We start from the raw sequence: 18,575 nt of genomic DNA, 5'->3' as shown, positions 1-18,575 counted from the left end.
TGTTTGGTTGAAGAGACTTGTCACACAGGGTTCTGTGTATGACTAATACTTGATTGAAAATGCTTATCATACTGGTTTCTGTGTATGAATAATACTTGGTTGTGGATGTTACTCACAATAGTTTCTGTGTATCAATAATACTTGGTTGTGGATGCTTGTCACACTGGTTTCTGTGTATGATTAATACTTGGTTCAACATGTACATACTGGTTTCTGGATGAGGTGATTTCCTGGCCTGGACACCCATGGAGGAGCGTGTTGTTGTACCCGTGCTGTACTGACGATGTATTCACGGGTGATGGAGAAGCGTAGTGTGTTTGTACCCGTGCTGTACTGACGATGTACTCACGGGAGAGTGTGTTGTGTTTGTACCCGTGCTGTACTGACGATGTATTCACGGGTGATGGAGGATCGTGTGTTGTGTTTGTAACCGTGCAGTACTGACGATGTATTCACGGGTGATGGAGGATCGTGTGTTGTGTTTGTACCCGTGTAGTTCTGATGATGTATTCACGGGTTATCGAGGAGCGTAGTGTGTTTGTACCCGTGCAGTACTGACGATGTATTCACGGGAGAGTGTGTTCTGTTTGTACCCGTGCAGTACTGACGATGTATTCACGGGTTATCGAGGAGCGTAGTGTGTTCGTGCCCATGCAGTACTGACGATGTATTCACGGGAGAGTGTGTTCTGTTTGTACCCGAGCTGTACTGACGATGTATTCACGGGTGATGGAGGAGCGTGTTGTGTTTGTACCCGTGCAGTACTGACGATGTATTCACAGGAGATGGAGGAGCGTAGTGTGTTTGTACCCGTGCAGTACAGACAATGTATTCACGGGTGATGGGAGAGTGTGTTCTGTTTGTACCCTTGCAGTACTGACGATGTATTCACGGGTGATGGAGGAGCGTGTTGTGCTTGTATCCGTGCAGTACAGACAATGTATTCACGGGTGATGGGAGAGTGTGTTGTGTTTGTACCCGTGCTGTACTGACTATGCATTCACGGGTGATGGGAGAGTGTGTTGTGTTTGTACCCGTGCAGTACTGACGATGTATTCACGGGTGATGGAGGAGCGTGTTGTGTTTGTACCCGTGCAGTACTGACGATGTATTCACGGGTGATGGGAGAGTGTGTTGTGTTTGTACCCGTGCTGTACTGACGATGTATTCATGGGTGATGGAGGAGTGTGTTGTGTTTGTACCCGTGCAGTACTGACGATGTATTCACGGGTGATGAGAAAGTGTGTTGTGTTTGTACCCGTGCTGTACTGACGATGTATTCACGGGTGATGGGAGAGTGTGTTGTGTTTGTACCCGTGCAGTACTGACGATGTATTCACGGGTGATGGAGGAGCGTGTTGTGTTTGTACCCGTGCAGTACTGACGATGTATTCACGGTTGATGGAGGAGTGTGTTGTGTTTGTACCCGTGCTGTACTGACGATGTATTCACGGGTGATGGGAGAGTGTGTTGTGTTTGTACCCGTGCTGTACTGACGATGTATTCACGGGTGATGGAGGAGCGTGTTGTGTTTGTACCCGTGCAGTACTGACGATGTATTCACGGGTGATGGGAGAGCGTGTTGTGTTTGTACCCGTGCTGTACTGACGATGTATTCACGGGTGATGGGAGAGTGTGTTGTGTTTGTACCCGTGCTGTACTGACGATGTATTCACGGGTGATGGAGGAACGTGTTGTGTTTGTACCCGTGCAGTACTGACGATGTATTCACGGGTGATGGAGGAACGTGTTGTGTTTGTACCCGTGCTGTATTAGGGATGAGACTGATGTTGGGAAACGCATTGGTTGATGCCGATACCCGTTATCAGTATTGATGTTGCTGAAGATGTTTGTTCTACAGCCGGTGGTTGGTCTGATGCTGGCGGGATTGAGGCTGCATCACTTATGCAGTCTGATTAGCCTGCCCACATGAATATTTACTGCACATGAACATTATATATATATATTGACAAATATTTAATCTGTGACATGTACTTGTAGAGAAAACACATTGAGTGAGTGAGTGAGTGTGGTTTTACGCCGCTTTTAGCAATATTCCAGCAATATTACGGCGGGGGACACCAGAAAAGGGCTCCACACATTGTACCCATGTCGAGAATCGAACCCTGGTCTTCGGCGGGACGAGCGAACGCTTTAACCACTTGGCTACCCGACCGCTCAAAAATACATTGTAATAAATATCCACAAACAAATAATTTCTGTTGTAAGTTTGTTTGTTTGTTTGTTGTTTATCACCGCAGTATTCCCTCTATATGACGTCGGTCTGTAAATAATCGAGTCTGGACCAGACAATCCAGTGATTGACATCATGACAATCGATCCACGCAATTGGAACACGACGACATGCATCAACCAAGTCAGCGAGCCTGACCACCTGATTCCGTAAGTCGCCTCTTCCGACAAGCATAGTCGCCTTTTATGGCAAGCATGGGTTGTTGAAGACCTATTCAACCCCGGATCCTCACAGGTTTTCTGTTGTAAGTATAGTGAATGACATTTATATTTATCAAATAGGATACAGCCATCTCTGAACAGAGCACCTTACGTTATTTACAAGGATGAAGCTCAATTTAGACATGAATTTATGTAAACCTGTGTAAAAGTAGATATATATTTACTTGAATGCATGTACATTCAGATGTACATTCCTGGAAATGTACGCTTGGTCCTGTTAGCGGCAGCCCATTTCTGGTGTCCCCCGCCGTGATATTGCTGGAATATTGCTAAAAGCGGCGTAAAACCATACTCACTCACTCACTCACTGTTAGCGGCATGTGTGCCTTTGTTTTGATTTGTAAATGTAATGTTGATTACAATTGATTAGCCTTGGACAGACCTGATTTGCAAGTAAGTAGAGGCGTACATTTCTTTTATTTTATCTTCAGTGAGTAAGAAGGGTTTAACGCCGCTTTTAACAGTATTCAAGTATATCACGGCGTGTCAGCTTAATGCCCGAAGTGACGCAGCTCTCAGACGTTTACCACTTCGGTGAAACCCACGAGCATGGGTATGGTGCTGACAAACCCAGAAACATAATCGGGGCGAACCGGGATTCAAACCCACAATCACAGATTTCTAGCGGGCCCAAGGGACGCAACTCTGCACAGCGAATCGCGGTGCCTTAGACGACTGGGCCACCCGTGCCCCCATTGTATCTTGAGCTCCACGTTGTATTAATCACCATAGACCATGACCACGTTTAGTCAGGACTAGGATGTTTGTTCGAGGCAGGTTAGACCGCCCTCGTGGTCTAGTGGTAGAGCGTCCGCCCGGACAGCGGAAAGTCCGGGGTTCGATCCCCGGCCGCGCCATACCAAAAGACGTAAAAAGATGGTTCTTGTTGTTACCCTGTCTGGCGCTCGACATTAAGGGGCTTAAATTAAACAAGGACTGGTCGGCTCGGAGTCAGCATACTGTGTCTGATTTGGGTATTCATGTTAAACTGTGGCATGGTATCTCAGTTTGCTAGCACTATAAATCGGCATCAGTCCGGACTAGTACAAGCAGCCACACACACACACGTGCATGCACGTCGCTATATAAGTGCATAAGTCTTGGACCCCACGTTAAACTCCATTTCATCTCACCTCGAGGCAGGTTATCTTGGGGTCACTGCTTGATAACAATATATGGGTTTTTTCACAAAGGAGAAATTAAATAGTTCAATGTATTGCAACACAGATGCCCAGGATTAAGTTTATTTTTGTATGTGTAAAAACAGAGGCAAAGTCATTGCTTTCCATTATTTTTTATAATTCTTTTCAAAACACCAAGTCTTCTTTATGACGGCTCGGCTCCCTTTTCCTCCATGGCGGACTCCCCGGGGACTTCACTGGACTCCCCTCGGCCGTTGCTGGATTCTCCTGGAGCTTTGCTGTTTCCTGGACCACGTGACTGGTTTCTCCCGTAGTAACCGCTCTCTCGCTTCCATTTCTGTATTTTGCCTTTCTTCTCCCGCTTGAAAAATCCGCACTGGAAACATGTGTTTGATATGTGGATTTCAAGGGACAAACACATGATATTAAGGCGCATAACATGGAGGGGCGTGTGTATTGATACTGCAGTTGTGTTCATACCTTATTCTTATGGAAAGACAAATGTAACGAATGGTTTGTTGTCTGTTGATTGTCTGTTGGTTGTCTATTATCGTTAAATGATTGTTGAATTGCTGAAACCTGTTTTTATGTTTGTAAGTCTCACTGATCATATATATATTTGTTTCTTGATGATTTGATAAATGTTTCATAATGTTTTAGTTGATTGACTGTTTGCAAAGCGGCCCTTGGCAACATGACGTCACAGCAGTGTAAGAAATAAATCGAGATGACGTCATTTCAACCTTTGATTACATATGACGTCAGAACAGAAGTGAATACAACATGGTATAACCGGAGACAATAAAACACATTTGCATTTGCTTCAAACAAAAAGGTGACGCCGACGATCTGATCGATAATCAAGATCTATATTGTCATAAAACTGGGCTAATCAAATCATTTAAGCACCTTGATAATAAACATTAAAGGATTTGGGAAATATTTGTCAACGCCAAGTTGAAGGTACACATGCTTTGTAAATACTACAGTCGACCGAAATCTGCACGTTGAAATCCAAGTTGTTTACGAACCGGATGTCTTGTTCATTGCGCGATTTTGATTGGACGATGCATAGTCTCTTTAGTCCAGCCAGCATGTGACTCCAGAATTCCAGCAACGAACCAAGTTCGGCAAGGTTGAAAAGTGGACATTTACAGACAGTTAATGCCCTTTTCTCGGGGAGATGCCTTCAAAACAGCTATAACATTTTCCAAACAGCTACAATATTGTACAATATACCTTCCATAAAACTACAACATTGTATATTATTTAATAAAAAAAGCTACAACATTGCACAATATATCCTAAAACTTATTGTGTGGTATATCCAAAACAGCTCCAACAATGTGAAATATATACCCCAAAACAGCTGCAACGTTAACAATGTGAAATATATACCCCAAACCAGCTCCAACAATGTGAAATATATACCCCAAAACAGCTGCAACATTTACGTCCCAGACAACAGCAATATTGCAGATGCTACCTCCCGCGCAGCCTTATCATTGTACAATTTACGTTCAAGACAACTACAACTTTGCACAATATAACTTTTAAGATAACAACACTGTTGAACAATGTACAGTTCAGACAACTACAACGTTGTTCAATTTTCCTTCAAGATAACTACAACGTTCTACAATTTACAGACACATACAGCAACTTTTATAGTAGAACTCTCGGTCTACCAAGACACCCATCCACCCAGACAAGTACAACATTGGACAATTCAGTTCCTTTACCCTTTCCCTCGGTGCAGTTACCTTCCAGAGAACGATGAAGATGATGATGAGGATGATGATAGCGGCAAGGACGCTGCCAATGATGATCCAGATGTTGACTTTGCCGGGTGGATTATCGGGGTAGATGGGCGTCATTATCTGTAAACGAAACGAGGAGAGTGTTGGATCACCGTGGCCACTTCATTGTTGTTGTTGTTGTCATTATTTTGGGTCAATATAACGATTAGCGAATCGGATCCTCCACAGAACGGAGACTCAGGGTGTCGAGGATATCACCCGTCTTACCTTCGTCTCCACAGCTTGTCCCCAGGGGTAGAGTAGGGGGTGTCCAGGATATCACCGTCTTACCTTCGTCTCCACAGCTTGTCCCCAGGGGTAGAATAGGGGGTGTCCAGGATATCACCGTCTTACCTTCGTCTCCACAGCTTGTCCTCAGGGGTAGAGTAGGGGGTGTCCAGGATATCACCCGTCTTACCTTCGTCTCCACAGCTTGTCCCCAGGGGTAGAGTAGGGGGTGTCCAGGATATCACCCGTCTTACCTTCGTCTCCACAGCTTGTCCCCAGGGGTAGAATAGGGGGCGTCCAGGATATCACCCGTCTTACCTTCGTCTCCACAGCTTGTCCCAAGGGGTAGAATAGGGGGTGTCCAGGATATCACCGTCTTACCTTCGTCTCCACAGCTTGTCCCCAGGGGTAGAATAGGGGGTGTCCAGGATATCACCCGTCTTACCTTCTTCTCCACAGCTTGTCCACAGGGGTAGAGTAGGGGGTGTCCAGGCCAGGATATCACCCGTCTTACCTTCGTCTCCACAGCTTGTCCCAAGGGGTAGAATAGGGGGTGTCCAGGATATCACCCGTCTTACCTTCGTCTCCACAGCTTGTCCCCAGGGGTAGAATAGGGGGTGTCCAGGATATCACCCGTCTTACCTTCGTCTCCACAGCTTGTCCCCAGGGGTAGAGTAGGGGGTGTCCAGGCCAGGATATCAGCCGTCTTACCTTCGTCTCCACAGCTTGTCTCCAGGGGTAGAGTAGGGGGTGTCCAGGATATCACCCGTCTTACCTTCGTCTCCACAGCTTGTCCCCAGGGGTAGAATAGGGGGTGTCCAGGATATCACCCGTCTTACCTTCGTCTCCACAGCTTGTCCCAAGGGGTAGAATAGGGGGTGTCCAGGATATCACCCGTCTTACCTTCGTCTCCACAGCTTGTCCCCAGGGGTAGAATAGGGGGTGTCCAGGCCAGGATATCACCCGTCTTACCTTCGTCTCAACAGCTTGTCCCCAGGGGTAGAGTAGGGGGTGTCCAGGATATCACCGTCTTACCTTCGTCTCCACAGCTTGTCCCAAGGGGTAGAATAGGGGGTGTCCAGGATATCACCGTCTTACCTTCGTCTCCACAGCTTGTCCCAAGGGGTAGAATAGGGGGTGTCCAGGCCAGGATATCACCCGTCTTACCTTCGTCTCCACAGCTTGTCCCCAGGGGTAGAATAGGGGGTGTCCAGGATATCACCCGTCTTACCTTCGTCTCCACAGCTTGTCCCAAGGGGTAGAATAGGGGGTGTCCAGGCCAGGATATCACCCGTCTTACCTTCGTCTCCACAGCTTGTCCCAAGGGGTAGAATAGGGGGTGTCCAGGCCAGGATATCACCCGTCTTACCTTCGTCTCCACAGCTTGTCCCCAGGGGTAGAGTAGGGGGTGTCCAGGATATCACCCGTCTTACCTTCGTCTCCACAGCTTGTCCCCGGGGGTAGAGTAGGGGGTGTCCAGGATATCACCCGTCTTACCTTCGTCTCCACAGCTTGTCCCAAGGGGTAGAATAGGGGGTGTCCAGGCCAGGATATCACCCGTCTTACCTTCGTCTCCACAGCTTGTCGCCAGGGGTAGAGTAGGGGGTGTCCAGGATATCACCGTCTTACCTTCGTCTCCACAGCTTGTCCCAAGGGGTAGAATAGGGGGTGTCCAGGATATCACCCGTCTTACCTTCGTCTCCACAGCTTGTCCCAAGGGGTAGAATAGGGGGTGTCCAGGCCAGGATATCACCCGTCTTACCTTCGTCTCAACAGCTTGTCCCCAGGGGTAGAGTAGGGGGTGTCCAGGTTATCACCATCTTACCTTCCGTGTCGACAGCTTGTCCCCAGGGGTAGAATAGGGGGTGTCCAGGCCAGGATATCACCCGTCTTACCTTCGTCTCCACAGCTTATCTCCAGGGGTAGAGTAGGGGGTGTCCAGGCCAGGATATCAGCCGTCTTACCTTCGTCTCCACAGCTTATCTCCAGGGGTAGAGTAGGGGGTGTCCAGGCCAGGATATCACCCGTCTTACCTTCGTCTCCACAGCTTGTCCCCAGGGGTAGAGTAGGGGGTGTCCAGGCTGTTTCACGGTGGCTTCAGTGTAGTACCTCAGGAAGTCAACGCGCTGGGGGGCGAAAAAATAGTTGTCCGGTATAATTTGGAAAAATAGTTATGCTTTAGACTGTTGAATAGAAAAGAACATGTCTGCCACAAATATTACATTGCTGCAAGTTGTTGCTTTTTCTAAAAATGATTTTCAGACTGATAGTTTTTAATTGAATAAAGTTCAGGTTTGTAAAGGAAACAAAAGAATTGATAGGCAGAGCTGAATATGTATTTCAAAATGTTGTTATTATACACGTATTTCCTCGAAACTGTAACTTAAAATAGTTTTATGATTGTTCCACCTTTGAGAAAAAGTAAAAAGGGAAGTCAGCCAATTAGTCCGGTTTTGACAGGTTCTACTGTAACATCTAACTACCTATTATACGATCTGGTCTATATGAAGGTATAGATATTATTAGCCGAGCGTGCTTCCGTACCGTAAATATCATACGTGTGGAATATAAAAATGCATGTGCCAGCCTTTGGCATGTCAAATTCACTGTACGGAAACACGGGAGGGTAATAATCACTTATCATATAATGTCATTCAAAAAAATATTTCATGTTTAAAATATATATTATTTTACTTCAAGAAGTAACTTTTCCCGAAGACCTGGTATCATCTCTATTTGATAGTGATTCATAAACTCGTGCTCGATGTGTTCGGAATCGCACTATGTACTCTGTTTAGTGGTAATGATATGATACCAGGTGTTTGCGAAAAGGTGAGCGTATCCTACACATGCAAAGGCAAGTCAATTGTGCACCTAAAAAAACATGCTAACATATGGTACAAGTCAAAACAGGGAATTGTATCCGACATAATTTTGTCACTGATGCGTCAAATTTAGAAATGTGCTCCACATGTCTACCATAAGACTTTTTGAAAGCTTTACTGAGGCCTTGAGTGTTGTCACCTTGATCAAACAACTTTTGAGCAAGAGTCGCATCACGCTCTTTGATATCTTGGTTGAAAGAGCATGCTCGTGTACCTCCAAAAGTTGCGAAATGTAGAAAACCAACGCCTGGAGCTGCTGGAATATTGCTCGACATGAAGGGAAAATGAACTATTGGAAAGTTGAAGTCACCCCCCTTGTCATACAGCTTTGTGGGGAGTGTTTTGTCACTCTGAATCTTTATGCATAGATCTAAATATGAAACAGATGAGGCGGTCTCACTGGTCTCCTTTATTTCCAGTTCTCAAAGAAACGGCGTATGAATACAATACTTCAGTGAACCGCCCCATTTTTCATACAGTACGCACTTTTTTGCAGCTGTGATTGTTTACAGAAACACCCACTAAACGGGAATCGCCTTCCTAAACTTACTGGCAGCGAATAATCAGCCACTGTCGCGAGGTATGCAGCTAAAGAGCTTTTACGCACATCCTGCTCGGTGGCTTTATTTGCATATTTATCAGATCATCCTACCAAGTTTATCGAACTGGCTTATCGCATCGATAAAAATATCAATTAAAGTGAGTGAGTGAGTATGGTTTTACGCTGCTTTGAGCAATATCCCAGCAATATCACGGCGGGGGACACCGGAAAAAGGGCCTCACACATTGTACCCATGTCGGGAATCAAACCCGGGGTCTTCGGCGTGAGGGGCACTGGTGTCCCAGTCGTCTAAAGCGCCGCGATTCGCTATGCAGAGTTGCGTCCCTTGGGCACGCCAGAAACCTGTGATTGTGGGTTCGAATCCCGGTTCGCCCCGATTATGTTTCTAGGTTTGTCAGCACCATACCCGTGCTCGTGGGTTGCACCAAAGTGGTAAACGTCAGAGACCTGCATCACATCGGGCTTTCCTCCCACATTAAGCTGACACGCCGTGATGTAACTGTGATACTGTTAAAAGCGGCGTTAAACCCCACTCACTCACTCACTCTTCGGCGTGAAAAGCCAACGCTTTAACCACTTGGCTACCCGACCGCCTATATCCGCCTATAATCTCTGTCACGATACGGTTAAGTTGATGTGTGAGTGAGTTTGGTTTAACGACGCTTTGAACTGTATTAAAGTTTTGTCAAAGGGTGTCACCTTGATGTGGGAGGAAAGCCCACAGTGATGAAATCTTAAACGTAAGCACGTTGGTGAAACCCACTGACAAACCTACAACCAAAGAGCGACTCCAGGATTGGAACCATGACCATAGGTTCCTGGTGAATCCAAGGGACGCAACTCTGCACAGCGAATTGTGGCGCCTCGGGGCTTCTTCTACATCAATTCAGAATCAGCCTTCAGCACAGATTGATTCTTCTGGCAGCTGTGATTGGATGATCGTTTTGTAGAATTTCATGTTGTTTCAATGTACATCCACCCAGTAATAAAAACTGACCATGTTGTTTGTATAAGTAGTGCTGTCGTTTTTAACATGATGACTTATGCTGAATGTGACCACAGATATACCACAGTTACATTTGGTGCGGAACTGGGGGTGGTGTGCTTAGCTTCCTGTACTGGGAAAAGGAACTGTCTAAACAAGTCAGTTTTTACTATTGCTGAAGGTCATACAGTGCACCACGTACAGGTAATAGCTGTTAAATGCTGTTATTTTTTAAAAGAAAATATAACGTTACTATAGGAGTCTGTGGGAAAACGTTTAGTTGTGTGTAATGTGGACACCTGGGCCAGGACTGGGATGATAGTAGTGTAGCTGCTGATGAGGGCCGAGAGTGAAGAGGATTCACTCGACATTTCCGGTGGGCGGTGTCGATTCATCTGCATGACTCACCCTTAACTAAAGTTCGGTGTTGGTTGACAAGGAAGGTGGTCTCTAATATACTTTCACCAACACCAAAGTCTGTGATCAACGACATTTAGAATACAAACCAAATGTGAGACGAAATGACCTACGTCATGAAAGGGCAGTTTGCGTCCTGGTATCCAGACAGTGATGTTGACGATGGCGCTCCCCCCGGGGCTGAGGTGATGAAGGGGACACGAGTACTCAACACACTTGAAGTCGGCACAGTCCTGGCAAACAATCAATCACACCAGCCTTGATTCAATAACCTCATAGTAGGCATTTTAAAGATAAGAAGCAACACATGTGTTTAGATAACGGTTCTAGGCAAGAATCACAACCCCAACTCATCATCAACACGCTGATATTCAGTTCCAAGTGAATGTGGATTTACACCGTATTTAGCAACACTATTGAAATCTTAACACAGTGGAGGGACACCAGAAATTGGATTCACACTATGTACCCACGTGGCGATTCGAACCCGGGTCTTCGGCGTGACGAGCGAAGTTTAAACCATTGGGTTATTCGCTCCCTTCCTAGAAAATCTAAAAATGACATGTTCGATGATAATTCAATAATGAAGTTTTATGAGTGACCCAAAAAGGTGATATCCTGAAAGAAAAGTGCCACGATAATCGAAAAACACATTTGTATTCATTGAGCAGAGTTGCCTCCCTTCGATGTGGCAGGATCAGGTTGATTGTCATCACCTTACCCAAGTTCTACAAGGGTGCCCCCCCCCCCCCCCCCACACACACACACCCACACTCCCAACCAACCAACCAACATTCAGCTACATAACCGTGAAACTGTTCAACTCACTCACCACTATTGCTACAGCCCTGAATTAAGCAAGTCTAGATTTTCCACATCTCACTGGGGCTCCTTTTTAATATAAATGGAGTTGCTTGTTTCTATTACAAAAATATATTTTCAGAGACTAGGCGTCAGTCTAGTTACCATGTCAACGACGTTGTTTCTGGATATGGCCATCGGTTTCTGTTTTAAACTAGACGGTGGCATGGGAGGTAGAAAGAGGGTAGTTGTCTCCCCTGACACAGTCGAAGTCGTCGTCGTGGTCGGCGATGTGGTTGTATTTTGACCGATACCTTCACTCTCGTGGTATAACTGACAGGCAACGCTGGTTCCGTCCTCTTGTATGAGCTGTGGGGAGTAGATGAATGGGGATGAATTTATAAAACGTTGCGTTCACATGTGACATAGACGCTCGTTCCATCATCTTGTATGAGCTGTGACAATGGATGGGTGACCACTGAATGAGTGAGGGAAAATGTATGAAACAGCAATTTCAAGGCAGAGGCAGGCAGTTGGACCAGGGTTAGTGGAAGGAAACAGGTGTAATAATAGTAACAAAGTAAAAGCCACAAACACTTATGCTGTACCCGTCCTTTCATATTCTTTTGGTGTTGTTGATTGGACGAAACAAAAAATTCAGGGTATTGACATTCTCACACGAAGAATCATGGCAGACAATAGATCCCACCACCCTCGCTCTTCCCTCAATCGCTTATATTTACCAATCATTATGGGAGGACGTGGTTTGATTAACGTTGGGGCTGTTCATGACAGAATTGTTTTGTGCGCTTTTACACACATTTATTTGTATGATGATCCTCTTGTGGAGCATGTCAAGACCCATGATGAAAACAAGGCATTCCACAGTTTTCTAAAACGAGCCAAGGGCGTCATGGAAAATGATAAATACACAATTCTTTGGAATAGGCCCATTTACAGCCTCAGACGTATCCGGCCAACATACCTGATCTTGTCCTTTTGGGGTTTTACGCCGTTTTCGTAATATTCCAGCAATATCAAGGTGACACCAGAAATGGGCTTCACACATTGTACACGTGTGGAGAATCGAACCCCGGTCTTCGGCGTGTCGAGCGAACGCTACCGCCCCCCCCCCCCCCCAGCACACTTACCCTGACGTCCGTCGTCTCCACCCAACACTTACCCTGACGTCCGCCGTCTCCACCCAACACTTACCCTGACGTCCGCCGTCCCTACCCAACACTTGCCCTGACGTCCGCCGTCTCCACCCAACACTTACCCTGACGTCCGCCGTCCCCACCCAACACTTACCCTGACGTCCGCCGTCTCCACCCAACACTTACCCTGACGTCCGCCGTCTCCACCCAACACTTGCCCTGACGTCCGCCGTCTCCACCCAACACTTACCCTGACGTCCGCCGTCTCCACCCAACACTTCTCCTGACGTCCGCCGTCTCGACCCAACACTTACCCTGACGTCCGCCGTCTCCACCCAACACTTACCCTGACGTCCGCCGTCCCTACCCAACACTTACCCTGACGTCCGCCGTCTCCACCCAACACTTACCCTGACGTCCGCCGTCTCCACCCAACACTTACCCTGACGTCCGCCGTCTCCACCCATCACTTACCCTGACGTCCGCCGTCTCCACCCAACACTTACCCTGACATCCGCCGTCTCCACCCAACACTTACCCTGACGTCCGCCGTCCCTACCCAACACTTACCCTGACGTCCGCCGTCTCCACCCAACACTTACCCTGACGTCCGCCGTCTCCACCCAACACTTACCCTGACGTCCGCCGTCTCCACCCAACACTTACCCTGACGTCCGCCGTCTCCACCCAACACTTACCCTGACATCCGCCGTCTCCACCCAACACTTACCCTGACGTCCGACGTCTCCACCCAACACTTACCCTGACGTCCGCCGTCTCCACCCAACACTTACCCTGACGTCCGCCGTCTCGACCCAACACTTACCCTGACGTCCGCCGTCTCCACCCAACACTTACCCTGACGTCCGCCGTCTCGACCCAACACTTACCCTGACGTCCGCCGTCTCCACCCAACACTTACCCTGACGTCCGCCGTCCCTACCCAACACTTACCCTGACGTCCGCCGTCTCCACCCAACACTTACCCTGACGTCCGCCGTCTCCACCCAACACTTACCCTCACGTCCGCCGTCTCCACCCAACACTTACCCTGACGTCCGCCGTCCCTACCCATCATGTACACTTACCCTGACGTCCGCCGTCTCCACCCAACACTTACCCTGACGTCCGCCGTCCCTACCCAACATGTACACTTACCCTGACGTCCGCCGTCTCCACCCATCACTTACCCTGACGTCCGCCGTCTCCACCCAACACTTACCCTGACGTCCGCCGTCCCTACCCAACACTTACCCTGACGTCCGCCGTCTCCACCCAACACTTACCCTGACGTCCGCCGTCCCTACCCAACATGTACACTTACCCTGACGTCCGCCGTCTCCACTAGCTCCTCCTTCTGTGGGGTGAAGTATGGAAGGCTGACAGAGACACGTGTTTCCGGCAAGAAACTGGGGCCTGCGTTCTTGATGACGTATTTGTGTCCGATGGTAACCTTAGTTTTGTCCAGTTCATCCCTCCGTACCAGTACTTGGTCGGGATCTGACTTTCTGTAGTGCATAACAGTTAAGTCTTAAATATACATGTGTGCGTTTCCATGGGAACATGCTTCAGTCGAAAACGCTTGTGCGCAAAAGGTATTTGTTGGTCATGCTGAATAATTAGTTGTATGTTCATAAAAGCACCGACATTGCTCAAACAACTGTTTTAATGAATTATGCTGTTGGTCACAAACGTTTGTCTCATTCGTCACCACTCGCCCCTTTCCGTAACCTGCAAGGAGACCTGTTATTAGGCTTGTCCCGGAATAACACGAGTTGGTCATGAATGACGTTTGTCTGAGGTCTTCACGGTACAGAGTTGCCTCCCTTAGGCGTAGCAGAAAAGTTTGATCGTCCTAATGGTGATCCTTGGTCTATAGGCACTATACCATTGCCTGTATGTTTCACCAAAGTTTTAACCGTTTACGACCAGCATCACTTTCCTTCCACATAAAACTAAAAAACTTTTAATATTGGCTTTAATCAAAACTCATTCTCTCTCTCACTTGTCATAAAAATTCAATGTTGCGAAATGTGAACTAATTTGGTTAAAAATGTCGAAGCAAGTTATAATGTGTGCCATTACCCATTGATTCCTGTCTGGGCATCGATCCAGACGCGAGTAGTTAGACTGGCTTTGTTATTATCCGGGTTCGTCTCGTTACTTCCGGTTTGCACTGAGACGTTAAATTTTAGAGGGGACATGTCTGTCCTCATATCGTCTGCTGTGAAGAATACTGCAAAAGCAAACTTGGCCTTGGAATACACCGGGAGAAGAACGTCACACTTCAGACGATACTGGAATACTCCGATTTCCTCAGGGTCTCCGTCGCAGACGACAGGTTGTTCTGGAGATGACTCTGTCGTCTGCATCGACACACTCCCAGACCACGTGACATACACCACTGTTGCGAAGGCGGTTTCCATGTCGTTCCTGATGGCCACGTCCAGCACAAGGCCCTTGGTCGCATTAATAACTATAGCCTTGCTCAGATCCTTCCTAATGTCGACCCCGTCCTCGTTGTTGATGCGCGCGAAGAGGTCAAGGACGAGGTCGGACCAACACTGGTTGTCTTCACCACATTCCAGTTGAAAGGCCACCTGGGAAAGAAGCAAGAAGAACAAAACAAAGTCATTTATAAAATCTATGTGTGAAAAAAGCATAATATTCACGTACGTTATAAGACTTGAATCAGAGGCATCAAGGCGGTGAGGTGAGGTGAAACGGGGTTTAACATCCCGTTCAAATTATTGCACTTATATAGCGACGTGCATGCACCTGTGTGTGTACTAGTCAGGACTAATGCCGATTTCGCTAGATACTGTGCCGCAGTTTAAATGACAGTATATACCTACTCCAGGTAACCAGCCCATATTTTTACCCCTTAATACCGAGCGCTTGGCTGGGTAACAACATGTACCATCTTTAACGTATTTTGGTATGACGCTACCGGGGATCGAACCCGACAATTCAGGCAGACGATCACAAGACCACTGAGGCGCCTAGACGCATTTAGAGCTCAGTGAGACAAGAAATACACTGCAAGCTTTGACGTCGTGTGTGACGTCATTCCGACCTATCGCCACAATAAGATTCGAATAACGTCAATGCCGCCCGGATGACGGAAACAACACACTGTTGTCTCGTGACGTGATTAAGCAAGTGCAATACGTACATAATGATAACACGATATTACGATATTTCGATAACGAACCATATGGACCGATTATAGGCAAATACAATTATGAAATACATAATGATGAATGAATCATTTTATAAGTTGGACCAGGATAACGAGGGGTACATGGGGTTTTATGCGTGCCGCGTTAGGTTTTATACCACGGGCAGGAATCTGCCATTGTAAAATAACTAAAACAAGTTCAAAACTGATATAAAACAGCTGTTTGATTGAGCTTTTATTGACACGGGAAAAGCGTGCGGCATTTTGCTTCGAAGCGAGGTAAACGGGATTCAATCTGCCTCTCAGAAATCCACGTGCAGTCTGTCTTGTTCGTGGCGAGGTAAAAGGGATTTATTCTTTCCCGGTGAGAAATGTTTTCCTCCAAGGCGTGATACACAGTATTTTATCATGATCACGTGGACCAATCAGAACTCGTCATTCTGACATGGAGGTATGATAATGGTATATATCAGTACGTAGAGAAAATAGAAGTTCCAGTAAGCTTTTTGCAGAAAGTTACTAAAATTGGTCGTGATAGAAACCATTGGTAATCATTTTGGATTGCTCTTCAAGAGCCTTGATATTCCGACAGACTATCCCGGGTATCACTAGCAACCGACATAAATTCCGATGAAGCCATATGTATCCATTCTTTCTTGCAAAAAGAAAGCATTTTCTAGCTATTGTTTCACGGATGATGATGCAGTTAAACGAAGCTGCTTTTGTTTGAAATGTAAATGGTTTTTCCTGAGTATATTAAATCGCTTGTAACAACTCACGTCTTTGATCACTTTATTGGGTCGTGACTGGTTGGTGACCGGCTGGATGTCGGAGTTGGGATTTGCCGGTTGTGTGAGTTGGTAACTGGCCTCCATCCGGACCACAGTAAACGGGTCCTTCTTTGCGCGATCCTACAAAGAGTCATAGACAACCCATATGTATCATTTCATATACTGGTTGAACGATTGGTCATTGTTATAAAAGTGGCATCATAAAAGATAGTAAGTAGTGATTTGATCGAGATGCAAAATGATGTGAGATGAAATGGGGTTTAACGTGTGTGTGTGTGTGTGTGTGTGTGTGTGTGTGTGTGTGGTAGTGTGTGTGTGTGTGTGTGGTAGTGTGTGTGTATGTGTGGTAGTTTGTGTGGTAGTGTGTGTGTGTAAGTGTGTGTATATGTGTGGTAGTGTGTGTGTGTTAGTGTGTGTGTATGTGTGGTAGTGTGTGTGGTAGTGTGGTAGTGTGTGTGTGGTAGTGTGTGTATGTGTGTTAGTGTGGTAGTGTGTGTGTGTTAGTGTGTTAGTGTGTGTGTATGTGTGTGTTAGTGTGTTCGTGTGTGTTAGTGTGTGTGCGTGTGTGTGTGTGTGTGTGTGTGTGCTTGTTTTAGTCCGGACTAATGCCGGTATTATAGTGCGAGCTCACTGAGATACCATGAATACCCCACTCAGACACATTATACTGACTCTGACTCGATCAGTCATTGTTGTTGCCTCGAGCGCAAGGAAGGGTAACAGCAGGTACCATCTTTAAACGTCTTTTCGTGTGACGCGTCCGGGGATCTAACCCCGACCTTCCGCTCTCCTGGCGGACGCTCCACCACTACTCCACGGAGGCGGTCAGATTCATAATGACAGTGTCATTTTCAAGTCGTTGTTCTTTGTACAACAAGTGAGGTAGACGCTAATGGAGGATGCATCAACTTACATTTACACTGATAGCTTGAAACTCCCGGCACGCCCCTGTTTGGTCGTCCGCAGTAATTACATCAGATATGGAGTCGACGTAGCCCTGTGTGGAGTTCAGCAGAATACGCTTTTGTCCGTTTCCTTTGTGTGTATCCACGGAAAGCTCGTACGCAAACCCTGAAATACACGTGTAGCGTTACACGATGTGGGATTATATAACACATACACGTGTAGTTTTAACGATGTGGGGTAATATGACACATACAAGTGTAGTTGTACACCATGTGGGGTTATATAACACATACACGTGTAGTTTACACCATGTGGGGGTTATATGACACATACACGTGTAGTTTACACCATGTGGAGTTATATGACACATACTCGTGTAGTTTACACCATGTGGGATTATATGACACATACACGTGTAGTTTTAACGATGTGGGGTAATATGACACATACACGTGTAGTTTTAACAATGTTGGGTTATATGACACATACACGTGTAGGTTTACACCATGTGGGGTGATATGACACATTCACATGCAGTTGTTATGTTGTGGGTTATATGGCAGATACACGTGAAGTTTACACAATGTGGGGTAATATTACACAAACACGTGTAGCTTTACACCACTTGGGGTTGTAAGACATATACACGTGTAGTTTTACACCATGTGAGGGTATATGACACATACACGTGTAGCTTACACAATTTGGGGTTGTATGAAACATACACGTGTAGCTTACACCACGTATGGTTATATGACACATGCAATTGTAGTGTTACACCATGTAGGGTTATCTGACATATACACATGGAGCTTACACCACGTGTGGTTATATGAGACAATCACTTGTAGATTACACCATGTGGGGTTATATGACACATACACGTGTAGGTTTACACCATGTGGGGTTATATGACACATACACATGTAGATTACACAATGTGGGGTTATATGACTCATACACGTGTCGGTTTACACCAGTGGGGTTATATGACACACACATGTAAGTTTACACCTTGTTGGGTTTTATGACACATACACGTGTAGGTTTACACCAGTGGGGCTATATGACACATACACGTGTAGGTGTACACCCGTGCGGTCATATGACACATACACATGTAGATTTACACCATCTGGGGTTATATGACACATACACGTGTAGGTTTACACCAGTGGGGTCATATGACACATACACATGTACGTTTACACCATCTGGGGTTATATGACACATACACGTGTAGGTT

General features: G+C 46.5%; 1 protein-coding gene across 1 annotated transcript in view; it reads right to left on the bottom strand.

The window, feature by feature from the left end:
- Positions 1 to 3,711: 3,711 nt before the first annotated feature.
- The window catches only part of LOC139464820 (integrin alpha-4-like), a 32,767-nt gene continuing 17,903 nt past the window's right edge, over positions 3,712 to 18,575 (bottom strand). Inside the window, exons 13-21 of the mRNA XM_071246338.1 lie at positions 17,337 to 17,494; positions 16,412 to 16,543; positions 14,537 to 15,051; positions 13,776 to 13,959; positions 11,460 to 11,663; positions 10,607 to 10,726; positions 7,678 to 7,770; positions 5,381 to 5,497; positions 3,712 to 3,993 (exon numbers count right to left, since the gene is read on the bottom strand). Of these exons, the coding sequence (XP_071102439.1) occupies positions 3,802 to 3,993; positions 5,381 to 5,497; positions 7,678 to 7,770; positions 10,607 to 10,726; positions 11,460 to 11,663; positions 13,776 to 13,959; positions 14,537 to 15,051; positions 16,412 to 16,543; positions 17,337 to 17,494 (1,715 nt within the window). The 3' untranslated portion in view covers positions 3,712 to 3,801. The remainder of the gene's footprint in view (positions 3,994 to 5,380; positions 5,498 to 7,677; positions 7,771 to 10,606; positions 10,727 to 11,459; positions 11,664 to 13,775; positions 13,960 to 14,536; positions 15,052 to 16,411; positions 16,544 to 17,336; positions 17,495 to 18,575) is intronic.

The sequence above is a fragment of the Haliotis cracherodii genome, unplaced genomic scaffold (genome assembly GCF_022045235.1).
Source record: "Haliotis cracherodii isolate W230 unplaced genomic scaffold, xgHalCrac1.p SCAF_17, whole genome shotgun sequence".
NCBI lineage: Eukaryota > Metazoa > Mollusca > Gastropoda > Lepetellida > Haliotidae > Haliotis > Haliotis cracherodii.
The sequence above is the reverse complement of the archived record's forward strand: the minus strand, read 5'-3'. Positions and strand labels throughout refer to the sequence as shown.